The 21,369-nt window shown below is 46.1% G+C and overlaps 3 protein-coding genes across 12 annotated transcripts in view; 2 read left to right on the top strand and 1 right to left on the bottom strand.

Moving 5' to 3' along the window:
- Positions 1 to 9,968, top strand: part of NCOR1 (nuclear receptor corepressor 1) — a 122,501-nt gene extending 112,533 nt beyond the window's left edge. For 8 of the 10 annotated variants that reach the window (XM_055001560.1, XM_055001556.1, XM_055001553.1 and 5 more), the window contains exons 44-47: positions 64 to 117; positions 2,732 to 2,953; positions 6,198 to 6,383; positions 7,327 to 9,968. In XM_055001560.1, coding sequence (XP_054857535.1) covers positions 64 to 117; positions 2,732 to 2,953; positions 6,198 to 6,383; positions 7,327 to 7,514 — 650 coding nt within the window. In that variant the 3' untranslated portion in view covers positions 7,515 to 9,968. The remainder of the gene's footprint in view (positions 1 to 63; positions 118 to 2,731; positions 2,954 to 6,197; positions 6,384 to 7,326) is intronic. The other 2 variants (XM_055001557.1, XM_055001561.1) reach the window with 2 other exon arrangements.
- A 440-nt stretch (positions 9,969 to 10,408) lies between these two features.
- TTC19 (tetratricopeptide repeat domain 19) lies at positions 10,409 to 19,155 on the bottom strand. Its single transcript, XM_055002008.1, has 10 exons — positions 18,899 to 19,155; positions 17,845 to 17,954; positions 17,478 to 17,588; positions 16,592 to 16,630; positions 16,404 to 16,460; positions 15,194 to 15,255; positions 13,747 to 13,841; positions 13,404 to 13,561; positions 12,505 to 12,667; positions 10,409 to 10,890 (listed from the first exon to the last, which is right to left on the bottom strand). The coding sequence occupies exons 1-10, from the start codon at positions 19,086 to 19,088 to the stop codon at positions 10,712 to 10,714; spliced, it is 1,164 nt and encodes a 387-aa protein (XP_054857983.1). The 5' UTR covers positions 19,089 to 19,155; the 3' UTR covers positions 10,409 to 10,711.
- The window catches only part of ZSWIM7 (zinc finger SWIM-type containing 7), a 20,926-nt gene continuing 18,607 nt past the window's right edge, over positions 19,051 to 21,369 (top strand). Inside the window, exon 1 of the mRNA XM_055002009.1 lies at positions 19,051 to 19,481. The gene's annotated coding sequence lies outside the window, so the exon portion shown is untranslated. The remainder of the gene's footprint in view (positions 19,482 to 21,369) is intronic.

The following is a 21,369-nucleotide window of genomic DNA, read 5'->3' as shown; positions in this document are numbered from 1 at the left end:
GGGGCTGTCTTGTGGGCTGGCCGACTCATTGATATGTGTCTTTTCTCTCCCCTGTGTGAACAGCTGCTGCTCAGCCAGGGACGGAAATCTTTAACCTGCCAGCAGTCACTACCTCAGGTAAGCATTCCTGAAACTCCCCCGCCCTCCAGGCAAGGCTTATTCTTCTTGCTGGAGCTCCTCTTAGACCGTGACGTGTTCTCCCAAGCAGTTGATTCTAAGTTTGTTTTCAATTCACAAAGGTGCACAGAATTCAGGAAAATATTAATGCCATTGTGAGGGGGGCGGGGGGAAGTGGTCAAAGGCTGTGTTTTCCTTGGCAAGTGATGAGGTCTGGAAGCTTAGGTGATGTCAGATACCAAGAGCCAACCTGGTGTATGATGGAATAGGATCCTGAGAGATCCAGGTTTGAATCCTCACTCCCACCATGGAAACTTGCAGAGTGGACTTGGACCCATCACAAACATTCAGCCTGGTCTACCTCACAAGGTTGTTGTTGTGGGAACATGGAGGAGGGAAGAATGATGTTCTAAGCTGCTTTGAGTTCCCAATGTGGGAGAAAAGTGGGATATAAATAAATGCAAATGCATTTAAGATTGTGATTTTTTTTTTTTTTTTTTAGCCAGGCTTGTCACACGGGTGGTGGGTGTGAAGGAGAGTCATCTTTTGCCCCTGCAGAACTCTGAATTTAGGCATCTGCGTTACGAACCTAAAACAGTTTGGCACTGTTGAAATGGGAGGGGCTGGCTCACCATCCAGGCCAGGCAGCAAATACATTGATTTGAATCCTATCTTAAGTGTTTCCACTGGCAGAAATAGTTTAGTTTAGTTTAGTTTGTTCGGTGTTGAACCCGCCCTCCCCACAAGTGGGCTCAGGATGGGGTACAACAGTCATAAAATACAATTGCATCGCAAATTCTACAATAAAATCCAGCAATTGAAATTATATATATACAAATATATTTGTACATATATTGTGTGTATATATATATATATAAATTATATATATATATATATAAATAGTGTGGGATTTAAAAATCCCCCCACTCACATACTTCTGCCCCCCACAGATGCTGTGCTCAGGGGTACACTGATCCTGGAAGCAAGGTGTAATGGGCGAAAGGAGACTGTAAACACGCACGCACACACACGCACACACACACACGCACACACCCTTCATATGTGGAAAGTTTGGACTCGGGCGATTCTGCCTCCTGTTTGAGAGTTGGTGCTGCTGTAGTGTCATTCCCATCTCACCCAGGAGAGGGTCTCGTTTCTCTTGGGCATGGAACTGAGTGCAGTGCCCCAGGGCTGATTTGGAGGCACTGTTCTCTGCTCTTTGGGATCAGCCGTGGCTCAGTGGAGAGAGCTCCTGGCTTGTGGATCCCTGGAATCGCCCATGAAAGGCCTTTGCCTGTCTCAAGAGCTGCTGCCAGTCAGGAGACAGTCCTGCACTAGAGGGGGGCCCAGGGTCTTCCCACCGTATAAGGCAGCTTTGTATGTTCGGTACCCAGAATCTCTTTCTCGGGAGGGGCTGTGCCTCGAGGGTAGAGCCCCCCCCTCCAGCTTTATATGCCAGAGAAGGCCCCTTATTCAGGCCTGCCTTGTCCAGTAAAAAAGGGGACCCAGAAAGTAGGGCTCAGAATGACCTTGTCCTGCCAGAGGCCTCGGAGAATTGTTGACAGCTGGACTGTTTTGAGCTTGATGGATGAATGTTCTGATCTTGGTCAGACGAAGCACTGCAGTTTCATCCCTCCTGCTAACGTCACGTGGGACCTCCTCTCGCGTGATGGTCCCCCCGTTTCTCAGAGGCTGAACATAGTTTCAGAACTGAAAGCATTGCGGCGTGGCGAAGTGTCGCCCTGGGCTTTCTGTTCCATGTAAAACAGAATTTTCGCCGGTCTTCTCTCCCTGCCTGTGGAGATGCAAAAACTCCCTGAGGTGGGGGCAGCAGAGTATTTCCTCACAGAGGAAATGCCTCCAGTTGATTTGACATGCTTGTTACTTGAATGAACTTCAAATTATTGAATGAGCTTCAAATTATTGGGAGGCTTTGACTTCTTCCCGCATTTTTCAAGCTGCATTCGGCAAAACCCTGGGATTGCTCATAGGCTTACTTGCAATTCAGCAGCAGAGTCTTGGGTATGTTTCAGGCACTATTTTTGGTTCACCTAGGCTTGTACCTGTGCGCTGTGGAATGCATCCCAGAATCCTCTGCAGCAAACTGAGCCTCCCTAGCAGAAGTATAGGACTTTCTCGGCAGAGCAAAGAGCTTAAGCACTTGAGAAATTATTGTCTGTAGTATCAGCAATGCCAAGAGGGTTCCCTGAAGTTCAGTGGCTTTGAAGTGTGGGGTTTCAGGAGCCATGTTTTTCCCACCTGCGTGTATGCCTGCGTTAACTTTCTTGGCTCCCCGTTTATTTTTTTTAATACGTGAGAAATGGTATTCCTCCTCCATGCATGTTACGAGCCTGACCCCGTGGCACAGTCAGCCCTGCTCTAATGTTCAGTTGCTTGCATGTCAGACTGACTTTTCAGCCATTTCAGAGTTTGTTTGGCTAAAGCTCGGAGCTTTGCATCAACTGTACTCACCTTTTGGCGCTCTCTCCCTCCCTCCCCTGCCTCTTCCCTTTCTTTATTCCTTTCTGTCCTGGTCCCTGTTTCAAATCACCTCCTCCCCGGCCCGGGGCATATGTTGTCTCCTGCTCCCCACATGTCTCCTTCCTCCTCCCAGGTCCAGTCAGTGCTAGAGGTCATTCCTTTGCAGATCCTGCCAGCAACCTGGGCCTGGAGGATATCATCCGCAAGGCGCTGATGGGCAACTTTGACGACAAAGGGGAGGACCACAGCATCGTCCTGGCTCAGCCCATGGGGTTGGCATCTGGCAACTCCAGTTCGGCATTGCCAGGAAACAGCGAAACCCGGAGGGAAGATATTAACCCGTCCCCCAATCCGGGTAAGGAGGTGCCTCGTGGCTCTTTGGGTCTGTTTGGATTAGGTGAAGATGGGCATGATGCTTAAAGTTCGATCACAGCATGTTCTGGGTTTGCAATTTGACAAATTTTATTCCATTTATTTTATTCTGTTTATTTATTGTCCATCTTTCTCTCTGATAGTCAAGTCGAATTACAATGTAAAACATTTGAAACAAAACGAAAAGCATCAGACGGGATATTTTAGTGCAGATTATTGTATTACTTAAGTAGAATACAATTCAGTGGAGCAGGACAATACCTACTGCCAACAGGTAATAGGTATTATACGCAGTAGTATAGTGCACAGTCCTGTTGCTTTTATTAAACTGCCCCCCTGAACCATTCTGTTTATATTAACTTTATAGAACTTCCCTGCAGAATAATTCTGTTTTACATAGTTTGAAGAATGACAGAAGTGTGGGAACCTTCCTAACTTTGTCAGGCAGCCATTTCACGAGGTGGGAGCCATAATAGATAATGCAAGCGTACTGGCAGTTGTTAATCTTGCCCATTTGCAGTGTGACATCTGCTCAGATGAACAAACCTGCCATGAGGGAAGCACTGAGAGAAAGGTAGTCTTAACAATATGAAGGTCCAAGGCCATGAAGGATTTTGTACATTCGAGCCAGCACATTGAATAGAACCCAGTAACTGATAAGTAGCCATTGGAGTGACTGCGGAATGTGTGTAATATTCATGATCCAGCTCACTCCTGATAATAACCAAGATGCAGCATTCTGTATAAACCAGAGTCTCTGAGTTGAATTCAAGGGCAGACCCATGTCAAGTGCATTACAGTAGTCTAGTCTGTTTCAATGGCATGGATCCAGAGGGCAGATCAGCTGAGTCAAGATAGGAGGCCATCTTCTGGGCTAGACCAGGTTGGAAGAAAGCGTTTTTGCAGATGCATTAACTTGCTTCTCCAGCCTTAATGCTAGATCCAGTAAAACCACAAGGCTCTTAACCAAGTCATCAAGGGTCAGCCGAACTGCAGTGCAGTAGGGAAGTACATTGTCCTTCGTGGCCTCAGCCTTCCCAACTAGCATTACTTTTGCCTTGTCTGAATTTAGTTTATTTGCTCTTAGCCATTTAACCACAGCAGTCAAGCCATGGCTCTAGACTTCTGCTGTGCTTCCAGGAGATTTGGGTAGAATGAATAGAACTGAGTGTCATCAGCATATTGATGGTATCCAGTTCCAAAACTACAAATGATTTATCCTAGGGGCTTTACATAGAGATTGAATAGCATGGGAAATAGAATTATGCCCTGTGGAATCCCACAGGACATACATACTCCACACTGAGGACAGCTAGTCTCCAATGGCAACCCTTTGGGCCCACTCCGTAAGGAACAAGTTAAACCAATCCAAAGCTAGTTCCCTGATACCTACATCTGCCTCAAAACATCTCAACAAGCTGGCATGGTCCACTGTATCCACTGCAGATAAATCCAGTAGGAGCAACAGGCAGTGCCTTTGTGTATGTACCGTTGGCGAACATCAGCCAAAGCCACCTGGGCCATCTCTGTCCTATAGCCCAGCCTGAAGTCAGACTGAAAAGGGTCCAGAGCATATGAATTAACCAGGAAGAACTGGCGTTGGTCTGCCACTACTCTTTCAATCTGCCTAGAAAGAGCAGATTAGAGACTAGACCATAATTGCCATATCATTAGAGACCGGACAATAATTGCTGCATCATTTTTCTTCGGGCATGGCTTTTTAAAGTAGTGAATGGATAACTGCCTCTTTGAGTGGCTGAGGAACGGCTCCTTGAGACAGTGACTGGATTATGATGGACATCACTGACCTGTTCATTCACACTTGTTGCCCTCCCTAGCATACTTTACATGGGCTGACTTGCATTTAAAAAAACCTAAGTACCATGTTTGGTTTTTTTTTATATCTATCTATCTATCTATCTATCTATCTATCTATCTATCTATCTATCTATCTATCTATCTATCTATCTATCTATCTATCTATCTATCTATCTATCTATCTATCTATCTATCTATCTATCTATCTATCTATCTATCTATCTATCTATCTATCTATCTATCTATCTATCTATCTATCTATCTATCTATCTATCTATCTATCTATCTATCTATCTATCTATCTATCTGGGTTGGTGATTGCAGAGGCGCTACTCAGTAGGCACCTTTCACTGAAATCCTCTGGAAGGTGCAGAATAGGGTCTTTTTCTCACAGCTCACTCTGAGGGCAGGGAAGTGGAACATTTCCACTTCTGCAACAATCTGTCTTGTGTTCACCTTCAGCCTGGGCTATTAATATATTGACCTGCCCCAATGGTGTGAGTTGGGTTATGGTATTGCACAAGTGGTGTTGGGAAGGGGAGAATACTTCTTTATTCTCAACACTCCTGGGTTTGATCTGCAGAAGCTGCTCTGCTTCCTGAGCTGGTGGAGTGTGGAGAGAGTGCCATGAAGTCCATAATTCAAATTCCACTTCTGCCATGAGCTTGCTGGGTACCCTTAGGCAAGCCGCACCCCTCGGTCTCAGCCTCCCCCTCCTTCCCCATTCGCAGTGGGAAAGGAACCCCTAAAAGCCGCCTTCTGCTGAGCCCAAAGCTTTGGTACAGCTCACTCAGCATTGTCTGCTCTGTCTGGCAGCAGCTCTCTGGGGTGCCCAGCACAGAAAGGTCTCACCCCACGGTCCTCAACTGGAGATGAAACTGGGGCTTGCTGTGTGCAACCTCTTGCCTAATGATGCACTCTGCCTCGCAGGATGGCTTTGAGGAGCAAGCACACCTTGACACCTTTGACTGCTCCTCTTCCATCTCCTGAAAAATGTCATCCTCCCTTTCCACTGCAGAGTTTTCATCTAATCTCAGTCTCCCTAACCTTAAAGTTCCCTTAAAGCCCCCATAAGCACGCTCGTCCCAGTCCCATCTTGAGGTGGGGTATATACAAATTATCCCATCCTCTCCGGAACATCCATGAACAGCCCAGAAGGCCTGGCACTAGTGGGGAGCGGTCCAACATCAGCTGGATGGAAGCGTGTGCCTGTAGCTGAAAGCACCTTTTTGGGGGAAGCCTAGTATGCACAGATGCGTCCAGCTCTAGGGATTCAGTACCCCCCATTGAAACAAATGATGTGGCCCGTGCATACAGGAGTTCTGAGCATGCACTCGAGGGTACATGGGCCTCTGCAGAAAGGTGTCTGCAGGCTGAGCTGCCCGACTCTGACTCGGTTCCCTTTCCAGGAGGAGGAGTCAGCAAGCAGAAGCTGATGGGCAAATCCGGGAGCCGGAAGTCTAAGTCGCCGATTCCTGGGCAGGGCTATTTGGGAGCAGAGAGACCTTCGTCTGTCTCATCGGTGCATTCAGAGGGAGACTATCACAGGCAGACAACACCCGTGTGGTCGTGGGAAGACAGGCCCTCCTCGACAGGTGAGCTGTGCCAGGGGGCTGGGAGAGCAAAACTGCAGAGACCCCTTCCCCCCCCCCCCCCGCCTCAACTTTGGGCATTGTACAGCTAGCGAATGCTCCTCCTGGGAAGATGCCTAGATCAATAAAACCAAGACTGATCCACCCAGAGTGCCAAGGAATGTTTCAACACTCAACACACAAGTAGCACGTGCATGAACACAAACCCCTTCCTGACTCTGCTAAGTGATGTGGGGTACAAGCCACAGAAAAGTTTGTCTGTCTTGCCCTTCCCAAGGAGCTGGGATGCACAGTTCTCGCCTCCTCATGCTTCATCCTCACGACACTCCTATGCAGTCGGTTAGGCTTAGTGTGTGTGATTGGTCTGATGTCACCCAGAAGGCTTCATGGCTGAGTGGGATTTGAACCTGGCTTTCCCCAGTCTAACGCTCTAACCACTCCAACATGCTGTTTTTTTCAGGATGCTTGTTGGGAATCAAGGGTTGGGATGGTACTGCCTACCCTTTGGGAAAGGTGGCTGTATTATTTCCCCGTTTTAAAAACATTACCCTTCTTAAGAGTGTTTTCAGAGCCTTTTTTCGTTCTTTGCTTCTCCCCTTGTCCCCCCCCCTTTCTGTTTTGGGGGTGGCATGGGAGGCCCAAGTTGTTAGAAGGTGAGAATGTTCATGTCTAAAACCATTTTGTAAGAAATTAAATTGAGGGGAGATCCTCTTGGTAGCAGATTTCCGCAGTACAAACGTTCAGCTGATGACAACAGGGTGCAGGTTTTTTTCCTGCCTTCCCTGTGTGTTTCAAGCCCCGCCCACTCATGGCTGAAAGAAACCACCCCCAGGACTCCAGCAGGTCTTGAAAGGGAGGGAGCAGACGCATACAGTTGGTGCCTCCAAAGGACTGGGGGATGGATTGTGTTTCTAACTACAGAAAACCTCTCTCTCTCGCCCCTTAGGATCGACCCAGTTCCCGTACAACCCTCTGACCATGCGCATGCTGAGCAGTACCCCTCCAACTTCAATGGCCTGCGCCCCATCCTCCGTCAGCCAGGCTGCATCTCACCAACCCAACCGGATATGGGAACGAGAGCCAGCGCCCCTCCTGTCAGCACAATACGAGACTCTTTCAGACAGCGATGACTGAACCGTAGGGGAAAGGGGACCTTCGGGAAAACGCCCAAGTCCTTTGCAGGGTCGAAAGGCTGATGATTATTTTTTTTTAATATGTGCCCAAAGACTTTGGAAAGAGAATGGGGGTTATGCCAGGTGAAGAAGTGACAAGAATCTGTTCTGCGGCAGCCCCATTGAAAGATTTCTTGCTGCACCTGGAATTGTCAGCACCCTGAAGATTTAAATATGTAAAGAGTTTTTAAAAAGAGGACTTATTCCTGAGCGACATCTTATTTGTAAAGAGAACCATAACATAATGTCTTCAAAAAAAAAATCATTCTTATGTAAATAGAGTAATTTTCTGCAGTGGTTTTTCCCCTCCCCTCCCCTGGCTAGAATATCTGGTGTACTTATGTTCAAAATCATTGCATAAACTTTTGGGGGTCATTTTATATTTTTTTTAAAAAGCATTTTCTCAAGTGTAGGTTGTTCATAATCTTTTAAGGCGCAGCCCACCTAGAAGATCAGCCCTTCATGCCCTCACTGAAATGAAGGATAGATTTGTGCATTATGTTCCGATATTCCAGGTGGGATCTCTGCCCTTGGCCACCTCAGGCACGGAGCCTCCTTGGCTGGTCTCCCAAGTACTGCTGTTCACAGGAAGTGCGGATTTTATTTTTCATCTAATTCTAGACACATTTTTTCCTTCTGTGGTTGTTCAAGATCTTGTGGAAAATAACTTTTTAAAAAAACTGAACCCGCCCCCGCACCCCAGTTCTGTACATTTTAACTATTCTCTGGAATTACAAGATTTTTTTAAATGATTCTGCCACACTGTAAATTTTTTCCATCAAGTAATTTTTGTTCAACACTGTGAAAATAATATTGCATGGGTACATAATGGTGAATTTCCCCCCTCTCTCACTCACAGACAAAAACCCTTCCGTGAGAAAAGCCAGCATTCCTTGCTTGAACACACTAAACTGCTGTAATTGTGCACTCCCCTCTGAATTCTTGCTCATCGCCGGTAGTTGTTTTTATATTGTCTGCTGCTGCTTTGAAACCAAACTTTGCTCTTCCACACACAGCCAGTCTCTTTAAACTAAAAGGCTCTTGGCTCTGTGTTTGAACTTCTTCTCACAAGAAAGATATAGCTCTTTAGTCCTGTCGCAGAATGTTCCCCCCCCCACACACACACACCCCTTTCCTGTCTGTTGTTTTATGGAAAATGCCGATTTTCTTGTAGTTTATTCCCTCACACTTATTTGAAGCTTTCTCATTTTATATCAATGTGCAGATCCTGGTTTGGTATGATTCTTGACTCAAGCCCCCCCTTCTTGTTTTTCACATTCTCCGCAATGCCTGCTCCAGTTTTTTTTGGCGGGGGGGATTTCACTGGTTCATGGAACTGTCCTTTAGGGATCTGAACTGAGAAACTGCAGGATTGCTCTTATGAATGAGGGAGAAACCTAAACGAGGAGTTGGGGAATAACTTTTTAAAGATGATACACCATGTGAGGCAGCATCGCTTAGTTTGAGTGAGAAAAGCTGTGTGCTGATTTCATCTCTGGAAAAGTTTGCAGTTGTCCTCGAGCATCAGTGATTTTTAGATGCTTGGGGTGGTAGACAATGTGAGCGCTTCATGGCTCAAAGGGAAGCACAGAAGATGCCAATGCTCCACACACCTTTGAAATGAAGGAACCCCATCAGGCTGAGCCTAGGATGGCATCAAGACTCAGCTGCCCCAGTTGCATGTCGTCTTTGTCACACAACATGGTAGTCACCACTGGAGACTTGCTGATAACTGAGACAAAAAAGGCATGCTTCTTCTATACCTTCACTTGGATGTGGTATTCACTTAGGACTGGTTTGGTGGTGGGTGGGTAACACAGAACCTCTGCCTTCCTTGGGAAATAGCCAAATGTGTTCCTTTTTCTCCCCACAATGAGTTGCGTTTTTGGGTTGGTTGTTGTTTTTTTGGGATGATTGTAGCAAAATGTCTACAAAGTGCAAAACTAGGATATGTAAATGAAGAGCACCCACATGCTCTGTTCACAAGAAAGAAGCAAAAGTCTATTTGTGAGCTGCTCTTTTTTGCCTACCCCCCCCCATAGTCTTACTACTCTCATGGTTGAACAGAGGGGTTTTAAAATAAGGCAGAATTCAGAACCAAAGTGGAGATGATTTGGAAAAAAAAAGACACGTTTTCATGCGGGGGAGGGGGGGATCTGTAAATCATAATCTCCAAAAATAACTTTATGCAGTTTTGTGTGTTGTTCAAAAGAATTTCTGATCAGTGCTTTTCTTCTTGGTATGTTCAATTCTCATGCATAGAGCTTTAGATAATTTGGGGGGGGCATAGATGGGGGGAAGCAACCTAAACCCATGCATCTTGAAACCTTTCTATTTTGTTCATACCCATGTTTTCAGTACAATGGACTTCTGCAATTCAGACCAATCCAAATAAAAGGGGATCAGTACTCCACAATGATTTTTGCTTTCTGTCTTGTTTACCACTGGTGGAAATTGAGAAGGGGGTTGTGTGGGGGGGCAGGGGTGGGGGGAGAGCTTTGTATACATTGCAGATGAAACCCTGCATAGAACAGTACCCAGAACACTCCCGTTCCCCGATGCAAATTCTCCATTTCCTTCTCTAAGTCACAGTAGCCTTAACTGTGTAGAACCAGAATTGGAAAAGACCGCAGAGGCCATCTGGATGAGAAACTCAAGCTACACCATCCTAGACAGATAGTTGCCCAATCTCTGCTTGAAAACCTCCAATAAAGAAGAGCCTGCCCCCAGGTATGATTCCCGTGTCAAACTGCTCTTACCAGTTGTTCTAAACACTCAGAAAGTTCCTAAAAAAAATGACAAATGTTAGCCTTGAAATAATTGGGTAAACCTCCCCGACTCAAAAATACATTTTGTTCTTCTAGCTAGCAGGGGCAAACTTTATTTGGTACTGGATGTAAACGACTGCTTCTTGCCTCATGTTTAAGGATAAGCACTTTGAAAAGCCCCGTTTGCTCCCACTCAGGCATTGCAGAAATGTGGCCCGGCCTTTCAGTGCTACGAGCTGACAACCTCCTCCTCAAGTTCAGGGGATGCTTTGGAGCCGGAGACTTTTGCTCTGCTGCCCACACAACACAGCTGAGTCCTTGCAGTGCAAAAAAAGAAAGAAAAACACAGCAGTCGACCAAAGCACAGACAGTACATGGCGCAAAGCAGCCCTCAGTTTTTAACTCCTTCGTTTCCTTTCTTCGCTGAATATTCTGTAGTTTTTGCCTGCTTCCACCTCCTGGCAAGTTCAGCTAATTCCTTCCGAATGTACCGAACGACAGTGCCATCTCCTGCTTTCTCTGCCTGCTTCAGGGCTTCTTTGTAGACTTGTCTGGCCTGGGAAAAGTCTTCTATATTCACAGAAAGAGAAAGAGAGAGAGGAGTTTACATTAGTCCTGGACCGAGCAGCTGCAACGGAAACACACCAGGCATGCTGCTGGCACCTAGAGCGGGGAGGGGGGGGAGTGAGCCCACTGTGTCCTCTTACAAGTTTCTTGCCATCTGCCAGAATGAGGCCTGATCTACATGAGTCGTGAAAATGAAGTGATACGTTCAGTTCAGACTGGGCGTGGGGGGGAGGTGTCCCTTTTTGTGCACTTTCCCCCCAGGAACAGCTATAGAAGGTGGGGCAAGCGGCTGCCTCCCTCGGTTCTTCTTTTGCTGCTGCTGAAGGATGTGTCTTCTCTTTGCTCCTTGGTTCCAACAACTACAGATGCGAGTTCGGGCTTTCAGTTCCACTGCATCGAAGGACGTCTTCAAGAAGTGTTCCCACTCTGGGACAAAGATGGCCCAATCAGATGAGCACCGCAAATGCCATTTTTGTCTGAGCGAGGGCCGTAACACCTTTCGGTGTGCAGTCTATAAACAATTTACTCCTAAAGTGTGCCATGAAAGGGCGTCGTGACTTAAAGCGGACTTTGGGAGTCAGTTCTGAAGGGCTCTACCGACTCCAAACTTAATGCTGTAGATAGTGTACCACAGTGCCCAGAACAGGCCTCCTTAGTTCCTCCAGCATTTTCAGTGCCGGTCAGTTCCAGCCACGCTTTTGTCGGTTCCACCTAGAAAGGTGGATAAGCCACCTACAAAGAGGATAAGCTCAAGTTGAAGCATGCTGATAAGACATTGACTTGAAAGTCGCAAAAGAGGAAAAAATGCTCTTCTTCAGCTCTGAACAGTTGAATCGAGTCCATCCAGGGTTCCAAGAACGCCATCTCCAACCCCTAGAAGACATTCCACTTCAATTCCATCCCTTTCAGAGGGTGAGATGCTTGAAATCATAGAACTGTCTACAATCATTTCTCCATTGCTGCCATGACCAATACGGCCTGGAGAAAGAATTCCTTGGGCCCATCTGAAAATGACAACCACTTGGAACGGGCTCCTCACCGTAGATGCCATCGGTCCCATTATTCTCTATATGGCTTTATGTACTATTATTATGCTTATGGGTGTGAAGGTTTGCCGGGCATGTACTCGCCCCCTCATTACTTAGTTAGCTTGCTAATCTCCCATGTGTGCCTGCACAGAAGACCACTCGATGAACAACAGTTACAGTTAAGTGCAACCCTGTTTTTTGGCTGCTAGGACTTCAGCAATAGGTTAGGAGGGGGACTTCTGTCATTTTATCCTCTCTTACATGAGATGTACAAAGGATTTTTCTTGCAACTTCAGTTGTGTGTTGGCTCAGCTGCAATACGTGCCCATTCTTTAGTTGCACAGCCTGCCTCTGGAGACAGCAGAAAGAGCAGCCCCAGCAGCTCGCTCGTGGTCCCCACTAAGCCCAGGCTGGCTCAGCCTCCCCTTCCTGCCTGGCTTGTTCAGCCTGGAGGCTGTAATGTAAATGTTTTGCACAAGCCTTGGCTTGTCTGAGGCAGATCTCTTTTGGGCTGCCACCCCTCCCCAAATCTTGCCCAGCTGTAGGCTCTCACCTGCGCGTCCTTTGCCCCCTCCCAACTTCTCCCTACCTTTGTGCATTAGGATCCCGGCCAGGTTATTCAAAATGACGTGGGCTTCTGGGTGTTCAGTCTGTTGAGCCAGATCCCACGCTCTCTTCACATGAGCGTATGCAGCGTCGTACCGCCCTTGAGCATCTAGAGCAGTCGCTAAGTCATTCATCAAGACCACCGTCTGTGCCGGAAAAGAATTTGGAACTCAAAACGCTGGACCCGCTAGCTTCCTCCTGAAGCATGTACATGATGCCCCCGGGGGTTTTAAAATTAAAAGAACAACATTGACATCTCCAGTTGAATTCCCTGAACCCCTTCTTCCCAGTGCCCACCCCCACCTCCCCAAGGCTTCATTTCTCAAAACTGTATTGCGGGAAGGGACTCAAGAAGAGCTTTACAAGACAACACACCATCAAAGACAACCATCTGAGATCTGCCTGTCCCCATCCCAGTCCAAGAATCATCTGACGGTGAACAACCAGGGCCATTTGATCTACTTGCAAACGTGAGGACTGGGGAGGTTACGGGGATCCTCCCAGAAGGCCTGATTTGGACGCTCCTTTACAGAGATACAGGTATGCCTGAATTTCAGAAAACAATGCCACCTGCTATGGACAAAGTCCCACCCCTGGCAAGAAGGGTGCCACAGCAATGAAGCCAGGGCCTCTTGGTGCAATGGCAGAAAAGCATCTCACAAATATTTTTGTTTTTAAACAAAAACAAGCATCTATGGGACTGTTGACGATAATTCATAATGGCAGGCTTTTTACATAGCTCTCTGCACAAGTTTCTTATCCTCACCCATCACTAGCAGAAAAGAAAAATGTTATGTGCACGTGCGGCCAACTTGAACAGAACCATAGAATATTTTTTTCCCTTGGCAGCCCCTGCTGTCCCTCTGGCTCCGCAGTTCTCACCTGAGGATGTGTCTCCCCTTGAACCTCCACAGAGATCTGCAATGCCCGCTCGTACATCCTTTGGGCAGCAGCTGCTTGCTTGTGTGCCAGCAGATAGCGGGCATAGGAATCGAGGCTCATGCCAAGGAGAAGACGCGTGTTGACTCGCTCTTCCTGTGCTGGGGACAAGAGGGGTGTATGTGTGAAGAGTGCTACATTCCTTTCTCGATTCACTTTCCTGGATTTAGACCCTATGAATTGTTAGACAGACACTGGCCCCGAAGAAGAAAAGCAATGCCACAAATATGCTTAGCTTGTATAGATCTCGCTGTTTCAGCAAGCCAAGCTCCGTCCCCACCTCTACCTGGTAAATCATCAGCGGCCACATCCTTCTGTTTAGCGAATTTCTCTTCCAGGGTCAGGATACAGAACTCATAACCAGCCAATGCCAACTCTTGCCTAGACACGAAGGGGACAGCCCATAAGAAGATGCCAGGGAGGCTCACTGCACTCGACAGCATTTTACTTTTTGAACAAGAGGAGTTAGCCGTGTTAGTCTGTAGTTGCAAAATAGTAAAGAGTCCAGTAGCACCTTTAAGACTAACCAACTTATTTGTAGCATAAGTTTTCGAGAACAACAGCTCTCTTCATCAGATGCATCTGACAAAGAGAGCTGTGGTTCTCGAAAGCTTATGCTACAAATAAGTTGGTTAGTCTTAAAGGTGCTACTGGACTCTTTACTTTTTGAAGATACTACTGATTCCATTTTGTGTTTGGCGGGCAAGTTTGCAACTTGAACGTGTCAGTGGAAGGGGTGGGTGGGAGACAGGTCTCTTTTGGAACTGTCCTCATAACAATGGTTGTTTGCCTGCATCAGCATGAGATACTTGCAAGTTTCAGCTTTGATTTTTTTTCTTTTTAAACAAGTATTTGTGACTGCAAAAATATGCTTGCAAGTGACTTGGCCATACCTACTAAAATCGCATACGTCAGAGAGGAGGGTGAATAACATTTCCAAGGGTAGAGGGGAACACTCTGTGAAGCTCCTTCCCATATCCAGCAAAATAATATTTTCCTGTGCTGGGGACAAGAGGGTTCATATGTGAAGAGGGCCACATTCCCTTCTAGATTCACTTTCCCGGATTTAGACCCTATGACTTTTTAGATAGACACTGGCCGTGAAGAAGAAAAGCAATAACAACATACTAACTGTTCTAAGTGGGTGTTAAGTTGTCCTGAAGTGCGGTATATAAATTGAATGTTATTATTATTGTTATTAAAAGTTGATCAAATCATGGGAAATTAAGGAAGTTGGCTTGAATCATACAATTAGTACAGGAAGTCAGCTTACCTAGGCACAGGATATTAATTTCTCATTGCGCAGAGGAATAACAGAGTGAGATTATTTTATTACTGAAGTCGTTCTCAAGGTTTCGTCACATTTGCACCATCACCACAGCAATGGGAAAGCATCACAATTCTAGAATTCCCCCTCACCCTTGGAACATTGGAAGGGACACCATCAGTATCAGGATCTCTTTTTTATTTTGTGTTATTTATAGCCCGCCTTTTTCACTGAGACTCAAGTTACCTAGTAGGAGCATGCTTACAGCAACAGACAGTACACAGTAGTATAGTCTACAGTCCCTGTCCTTTTACCACAGTATCTTTCAGAACCTTAACCTTGATTCTTCCCACAGTAACCCCTCAGCAGCTGTGTCAGCTTTTCAACAGAGACAGGATAATGGATGAAGGCAAACAAGCCTCCAAGAAGGTGCACACAGGGGGAGGGGGAAAGGGAGAGAGATTACCGTTTCTGTGCAGCATAGATGCTGGCCAGCTTGAGGGATATTTCAATGATGGCATTGTCATCCTGCATGGCAAGGAAAAACAACGGGTTGCATGACCTCTTACACTTTTCCATTTAACAAAGGAGCCCACTCCAGCAAACAGCATGATCTAGGCATGGGTTATGTCACAAGGAAAGAGAGGCCCGAGGTGTTAGCAGCTGTCTTAAGTAGCAAAAAAGGGCAGGAAGTATAACTCAGAGGGCCAAAAACTTAGTGGGTCTGAAGGAATCAGGAGTATTGCCAGATGAGCAACAGAACTCTGTATGATGCAAAAGTGTTGTGTTTGTGTTTTTTAGTCAATCTTGTTCATCCTGGAACATGGAATATAGGTTACAACCTATATAACGTATGAAAAAAAAATCATGTTTCTTTAGCAACTCTGTTCAGCCCCTGCACTTATGACAAATATCATTAAGTATAGACCTTAAAGCTTACCTTCCCCTGAGCCCATTTGGTGTAGTGGTTAAGAGGGGCAGGACTGCAATCTGGAGAGCCAGGTTTGATTCCCAACTACTCCACCTGAAGTTAGCTGAGTGACCTTGGGTCAGTCACAGCTTCTCAGAGCTCTCTCAGCCCCACTCACTTCACAGGTTGATTGTTGTAAGGATAATAATGACATACTTTGTAAACCACTCTGAGTGGGCTTTAAGTTGTCCTGAACAGCAGTATATAAATCAAATGTTATTACTTTTTAACATGAAAGCTGAATTAGATGCAATAAGAGATACTGCTAAATTTTAAAGATTTTTTCTCCTGCCATGATCAAGCAAACCAGTGGGGTTGGGGGTTGGATCTGTGACTCCAGGGCAGATCACCAGCTTTGTGTGCAGAAGGTCCCAAGTTCTGTCCCCAGCACCTCCACTTAAAGCATCTCAGGAAGCTGGGGCTGAGAAAGACCGCACTCTGCCTGACACCTGACCCTGGAGAGTGACTTTCAGTCAGACCAAGGTGCTGGATGTTGCCAAGTGGACCAAGAGTCTGACTCAGCTTTCAGCTTCACTTCCAAAGCTTAAATAGACAGTTCCCTCCTGCCCCGCCCCCCTCCAGATAATCATGCAATTTTGCACTAATTCAAACACTTGCAGATTTTTGGATTCCAGAAATCTAGGAATGTTGGACCAGCTTTATTTACACTGGGGGAAAGCCCTTGCAGAGGGAAAAAAAATCTTACTTGTTCCATCTTTCCAGCGAGCAGGTAGCTCATGACTGCCTTGAAGAGTTTTTCCGCCTGAAATGAGAAATGGGCAATTGTCAACAGAGAGGGTATGATGCAGGAGAGAGACAGAGGACTCCAATAAGACCCTTGCAGCCCCCTCCCCCTTTAAGCGCAATGGGGGTTGTCTTCTGGAATTCACTTACATGGTCCAGCTGCCCTCGCAGAAAGGCCAGATTCGCCATCTACAGCGTAGCAAAGGAAGAGTCTGCTCAGAGTGGATTTACACATCCACAATCATTTTGTGTGGTATAGTGGTTAGAGCACTAGGACCAGGATAAGGCAGACACCGGGTTCAAAAACTGACTCACTCTGAAGTCTGCTGAGTGAACCAGTCACTGTTTCTCACCCTGACTTATTTCACTGGGCTGGTGTGGGGACAAAATACAGGCAAGGAGGTGAAATGTCTAAGATGCTCGTAAGAGAAGAGAGCATCCATTCCTTCACTTGATAAAACGGGGGATGGAAAATGATGTACTACATCATGAGCTAAGATTAAAAAAAAACTGGAGAGCTAGTTTGGTGTAGCGGTTAAGAGCGCGGGACTCTAATCTGGAAAGCCCAGTTTGATTCCCCACTCCTCTGCTTGAAACTAGCTGCGTGATCTTGGGTTAGTCACAGCTCTCTCAGAGCTCTCTCAGCCCCACCCACCTCACAGGGTGTTTGCTGTTGTGGGGATAATAATAGCATACTTTGTAAACCGCTCTGAGTGGGTGTTAAGTTGTCCTAAAGGGCAGTATATAAATCAAATGTTGCTATTATTATTATTATTATTATTATTATTATTATTATTAAAATGGTAAAAAATTACTGATTTTACTTTTCCTGTCCAGGGTGCACTGAAGCTGATCACTGGAATCTATTAAACACACACCCCTTCTCTCAATTTCAGGAGACACTGATTACCCGCTTCCGTTAAAGACTAGAATAGTTGTTGTTGTTTTTTAGTTTAAAGGAAATTTTTCAGCTACCGAATTCGTTCCCTCACACCAATCTCACTGTTGCAGAGCCCAGAGTTGTTCCCAAACGAACCGTGTCATATGTGTAGATGATGGCTTGCTTGTTGTCAGACTGGTGAGAGAGCTGGGCAGCTTCGTGCAGGAGATGCTCAGCTTCTTCCAGCTCTCCTTTCATGATGCAGAGCTGCAGGGGAGGGGGCAGGGAGAGAAAAACATCCTAAATCAATGAGCACGGCAGCCTAGAAACTGTGGGGGAAAGCTTGGGAAAAGGCACAACAAAGGATCACGTTTCCATTCTTACACAGGTGCATGAAGCTGACATTGGGAGAAGGGGGGGGACATGAGCAATGATGGGCTCATGTGGGGGATGACAAATCATCAAGCCCCAAATGCAGGGGAAATTTTCTGGCAAGTCTCAAGTCCTCTTCCCATAGCCTCACCTTGGCTTTTTTCAGTAAAAATATGATGTTCTCTTCTGTCTTTTCCGCATGGCCTTCTTCAGGATCTTTCTCCATCTCCTCTTCAGCTTCTTGGGAGAACAGAGAAAAAGCTGGGGAAAGAAGGAGGCCATCAGGAGGCACTAAAAGTCAAGGCTGGCTTGCTGTCACTCGAGCATGCAGTCATATTGGTGTGTGTGCGCATGAGGGGTGTGTGTGTGCATGTGTGCGTGCATTGTGTGTGTGCATGAGGACTCCCGATCGGGAGGACTCCCAATTGGGACATGTCCCAGGAATCAACCGCAAGACGAACTTTGAGCCTAGGACTGCCAACCTCTAGGTAGGGGCTGGAGTTCTTCTGGAATTAAAACTGATTTCCAGACTATCAGTTCCCCTGGAGAAAATGGCAGCTTTGGAGGCTGGACTCTGTAGTATTGTATCCTGCTGAGGTCCCTCCCCAACCTTCGCCCCAAAATGTCCAGGAATTTCCCATCTCAGATCTGGCAACCCTATTTGAGCCTCTGTCATTTTGGCTAAAGGCTGGGGGACCCCTATGCGGGTCTCCCTCTCCCAGTGTTTATAACAGTTATTTACAGTGTTCTGGAGTTGGAAGGGGGAAGCAGCAGAGAAACCTTTGGGGGCAGACAGGAAAAAACCTTTCCCAGCTAGAGGAATTTATTGTCACAGCTCCTCCTTAAACATTATATACATATCTTGCCTGTGTTCATACAAAACTCATGTCATATAACTAATAACTGCACATATACTACGCTTCTAGACAGATTAGTGCCCCATTCAGAGCAGTGAACAAGTTAGTGTTAGTATGCAACAACACTAACCATTGTGCTACAACAGCTCTCTATAGCTATAAAAAACCTCTCTATATTTTTTAAAAAATTAGTAGAAAAATGAAATTGGCAGGAGTTTGGGGGCAAAATTGTTTGCCCCACTACAGCCTTCACAGGTAGCAAGCCCCACCCACCCACCGAATAGCTCCTCCCCGTTCCCAATGACCCCGCCCCCTCAGCTCGCGGTTCCCGAAGCACCGCCCACTTGCCTGACAAGGCGAGGCTGAAGGCGAGGGGCGTGGCTCCGCCGTCCGGCTTTTGCGCATTCCCGCTGCCGTACGATCGAGGCCTCGCCTTCGCTTGGAGGTGGCGCCGGCCGTCTCGCCCAGCGGCCGCTAGAAGCGGCGCCACTCCCAGGCTTCTTCGCGGCAGCCGTCTCAGCAGCACCCACAGCGACATGGTCCCTTTAAGAAAAAGCGGGCGACCTTGACGGCCTTTCCCGGCACATGACGCGAGAGGAACAGAAAAAAAAGGGGAAGTCTCCTGTATACATGTCACTTCCGTGCGCTCTCTAGCCCGCCCAGAAGGGCTTTCTGATTGGCTGAGAAAAAAACCGTGACCACGTGCCATAACTTTTAAACGAAAGAAAGCGCGCTCGCCTTCGCGAAGATTGTCGCCTCGGCCCTGTCGTCACGTGATCAAGGTCAACCTTTCTCAGGACTCCAGTGGGCGCTGGTTGTTCAGGCCGGCGGTTGCTAAGCAACGGAGGCGGCTGGGGCCTAGTTGAATGGATGCAAAGTTGGGTTTGAGTCCAGTAGCGGCGGTGCCTTAGTGGCCAACAAGATTTTCAGGGTAAGAAAAGTTGTCACCTGCCCTGTTCGTTCAGGCAAAATCCCATGTGACATCTTTTATTTGGACCAGCCAAACACAAAATATAGTAGAAAAGAGCAGCCGTAGTAGCACCAGTAAGACTAACAAAATTTCTGGTAAGGTATGAGCTTTTGTGAGTCACAGCTCTCTTCAGATACCACAGTAGCACCTATAAGACTGACAAAATTTGTGGTAATGAGTTTTCGTGAGACAGCTCAGTTTTTCACCTATCACAGTATCTTAGAAGTGAGCAGTGACTCATGAAAGCTCACACCCTACCACAAAATTTGTTGTCTTATAGGTGCTACTGGACTCTTGCTCTTTTGTACTGCTACAGGCAGACTAGCATGGCCACCCATCTTGATCTATCTCCGTAAGCAGTGCTTTTTTCCTGGGGATACGCAGGGGTACGCATACCCCTAAACATTTTGTGAATCTAACGGGAGAACGTAAAAATTTTAAAATGTTGGAATTCCCACTAAACTAACTCCAAACGTATTATTATGGATGTTTTGATTTGTGATTTGATTTGTGATTTGTTAAGTTTTATGCAGCATATGTTGGCAACAAAGATGTTTAGTTCTATTTAAACTCATTAGGAGTGCTGTTCGTCTTACAAAAATGGAACGTCTTTGAGCATCGAACACGCCCCTGAGATTGCTGGCATAATTGGTGATCATTAGGGTACAGACAAATAAAAACAAGTCTTCTCTAAGCCACTTGGAGCTCTGGTAGTTGGAATCTAGCACGGTGATTGGTCAGTCTTGTTGCTACCCACCCACCCACCCTGATGGCGGTGACCAATTTGTGTACGTTTTGTGCAAAGAGTGCAAAGAGTTTGTCTATACCGAAACTCTTTGGTTGTGCACACGTGTCACTATAGAGGGGCTTGGTTGGCAATATTGATACCCATAATTTTCATCACCGACAGTCTTCTGATATCATTTCCTTTCACGGTGTTTCCTGAGTCTCGGATGGAAGAAAGTGTTACATGCTAATCTGGAAGTTATTGTGAGCTGTGTAATATGAGGTAACTCATGTTCTTCGTAATTTTGTCCATTGACTGCATTTATTTTTTCTGATTTGAACTATAAAATGGTGATTTTCTTGAGTCAAACTGAGAGTACTCCTGAATATTTTTTAAGAAAAAAACACTGTCCATAAGATGCTGTGTAAGCTTTCCAGCTCACCAGGAGTTTTTATCAGTCTGGAGTTTGCAAAATTTAAGACGAGAAGCAGTTTTTTCAGGCCATGGTGTTAGGACCTGCACGTGTCCTCTATGAAAGGCAAGCAGGCACCAAGCTTAACTTTTTTTCTTTTTTTATGTTACAGAACAGACAGTATGAAATGGGGTATGTTTTTATCTGCACGTTACAAGTAGAGAAACCAGCAACAGGCAACCATGTTCCTCTCAAAGGCAAAACAAGACACATTTTTAATAGGCCTCCAGAAGGGGAAGGGTGTTAGGAAAAGACTTGAATCATTATTTTTTACCCAGATTTCAAAGTCATACAAAAATAACTTCAGACATACAACATTTTGTTTTATTTTACTCAGGTATGTTAAATTACGTTTTTGTTGTTGTTAAAAATAGATGTAGCTGCTCTCAATATCGTGGACGCATCTTGGCAATTATAACAAAACACAAAACTGAGAGTTTCTGGTGCATCTTATTGTGGCAGAAGGTTCTGGGGTTGGAACCTGCTTAATCAGACTGAACCTTGTGCCTTTGAGCCCATTTTTATGTTGATTTTTCTTCTCTAATAAAGGTAAAAAATGAAACATTTAACCAACACCCTCAGTTTATGTCATTTATACTTTACCTTTTTTACTGAGATTTAAGGCAGATTACACAGTGTGAGATTAGTAC

The sequence above is a fragment of the Eublepharis macularius genome, chromosome 17 (genome assembly GCF_028583425.1).
Source record: "Eublepharis macularius isolate TG4126 chromosome 17, MPM_Emac_v1.0, whole genome shotgun sequence".
Classification (NCBI taxonomy): Eukaryota; Metazoa; Chordata; class Lepidosauria; order Squamata; family Eublepharidae; genus Eublepharis; species Eublepharis macularius.
This window is presented reverse-complemented; position numbering and strand designations above follow the sequence as displayed.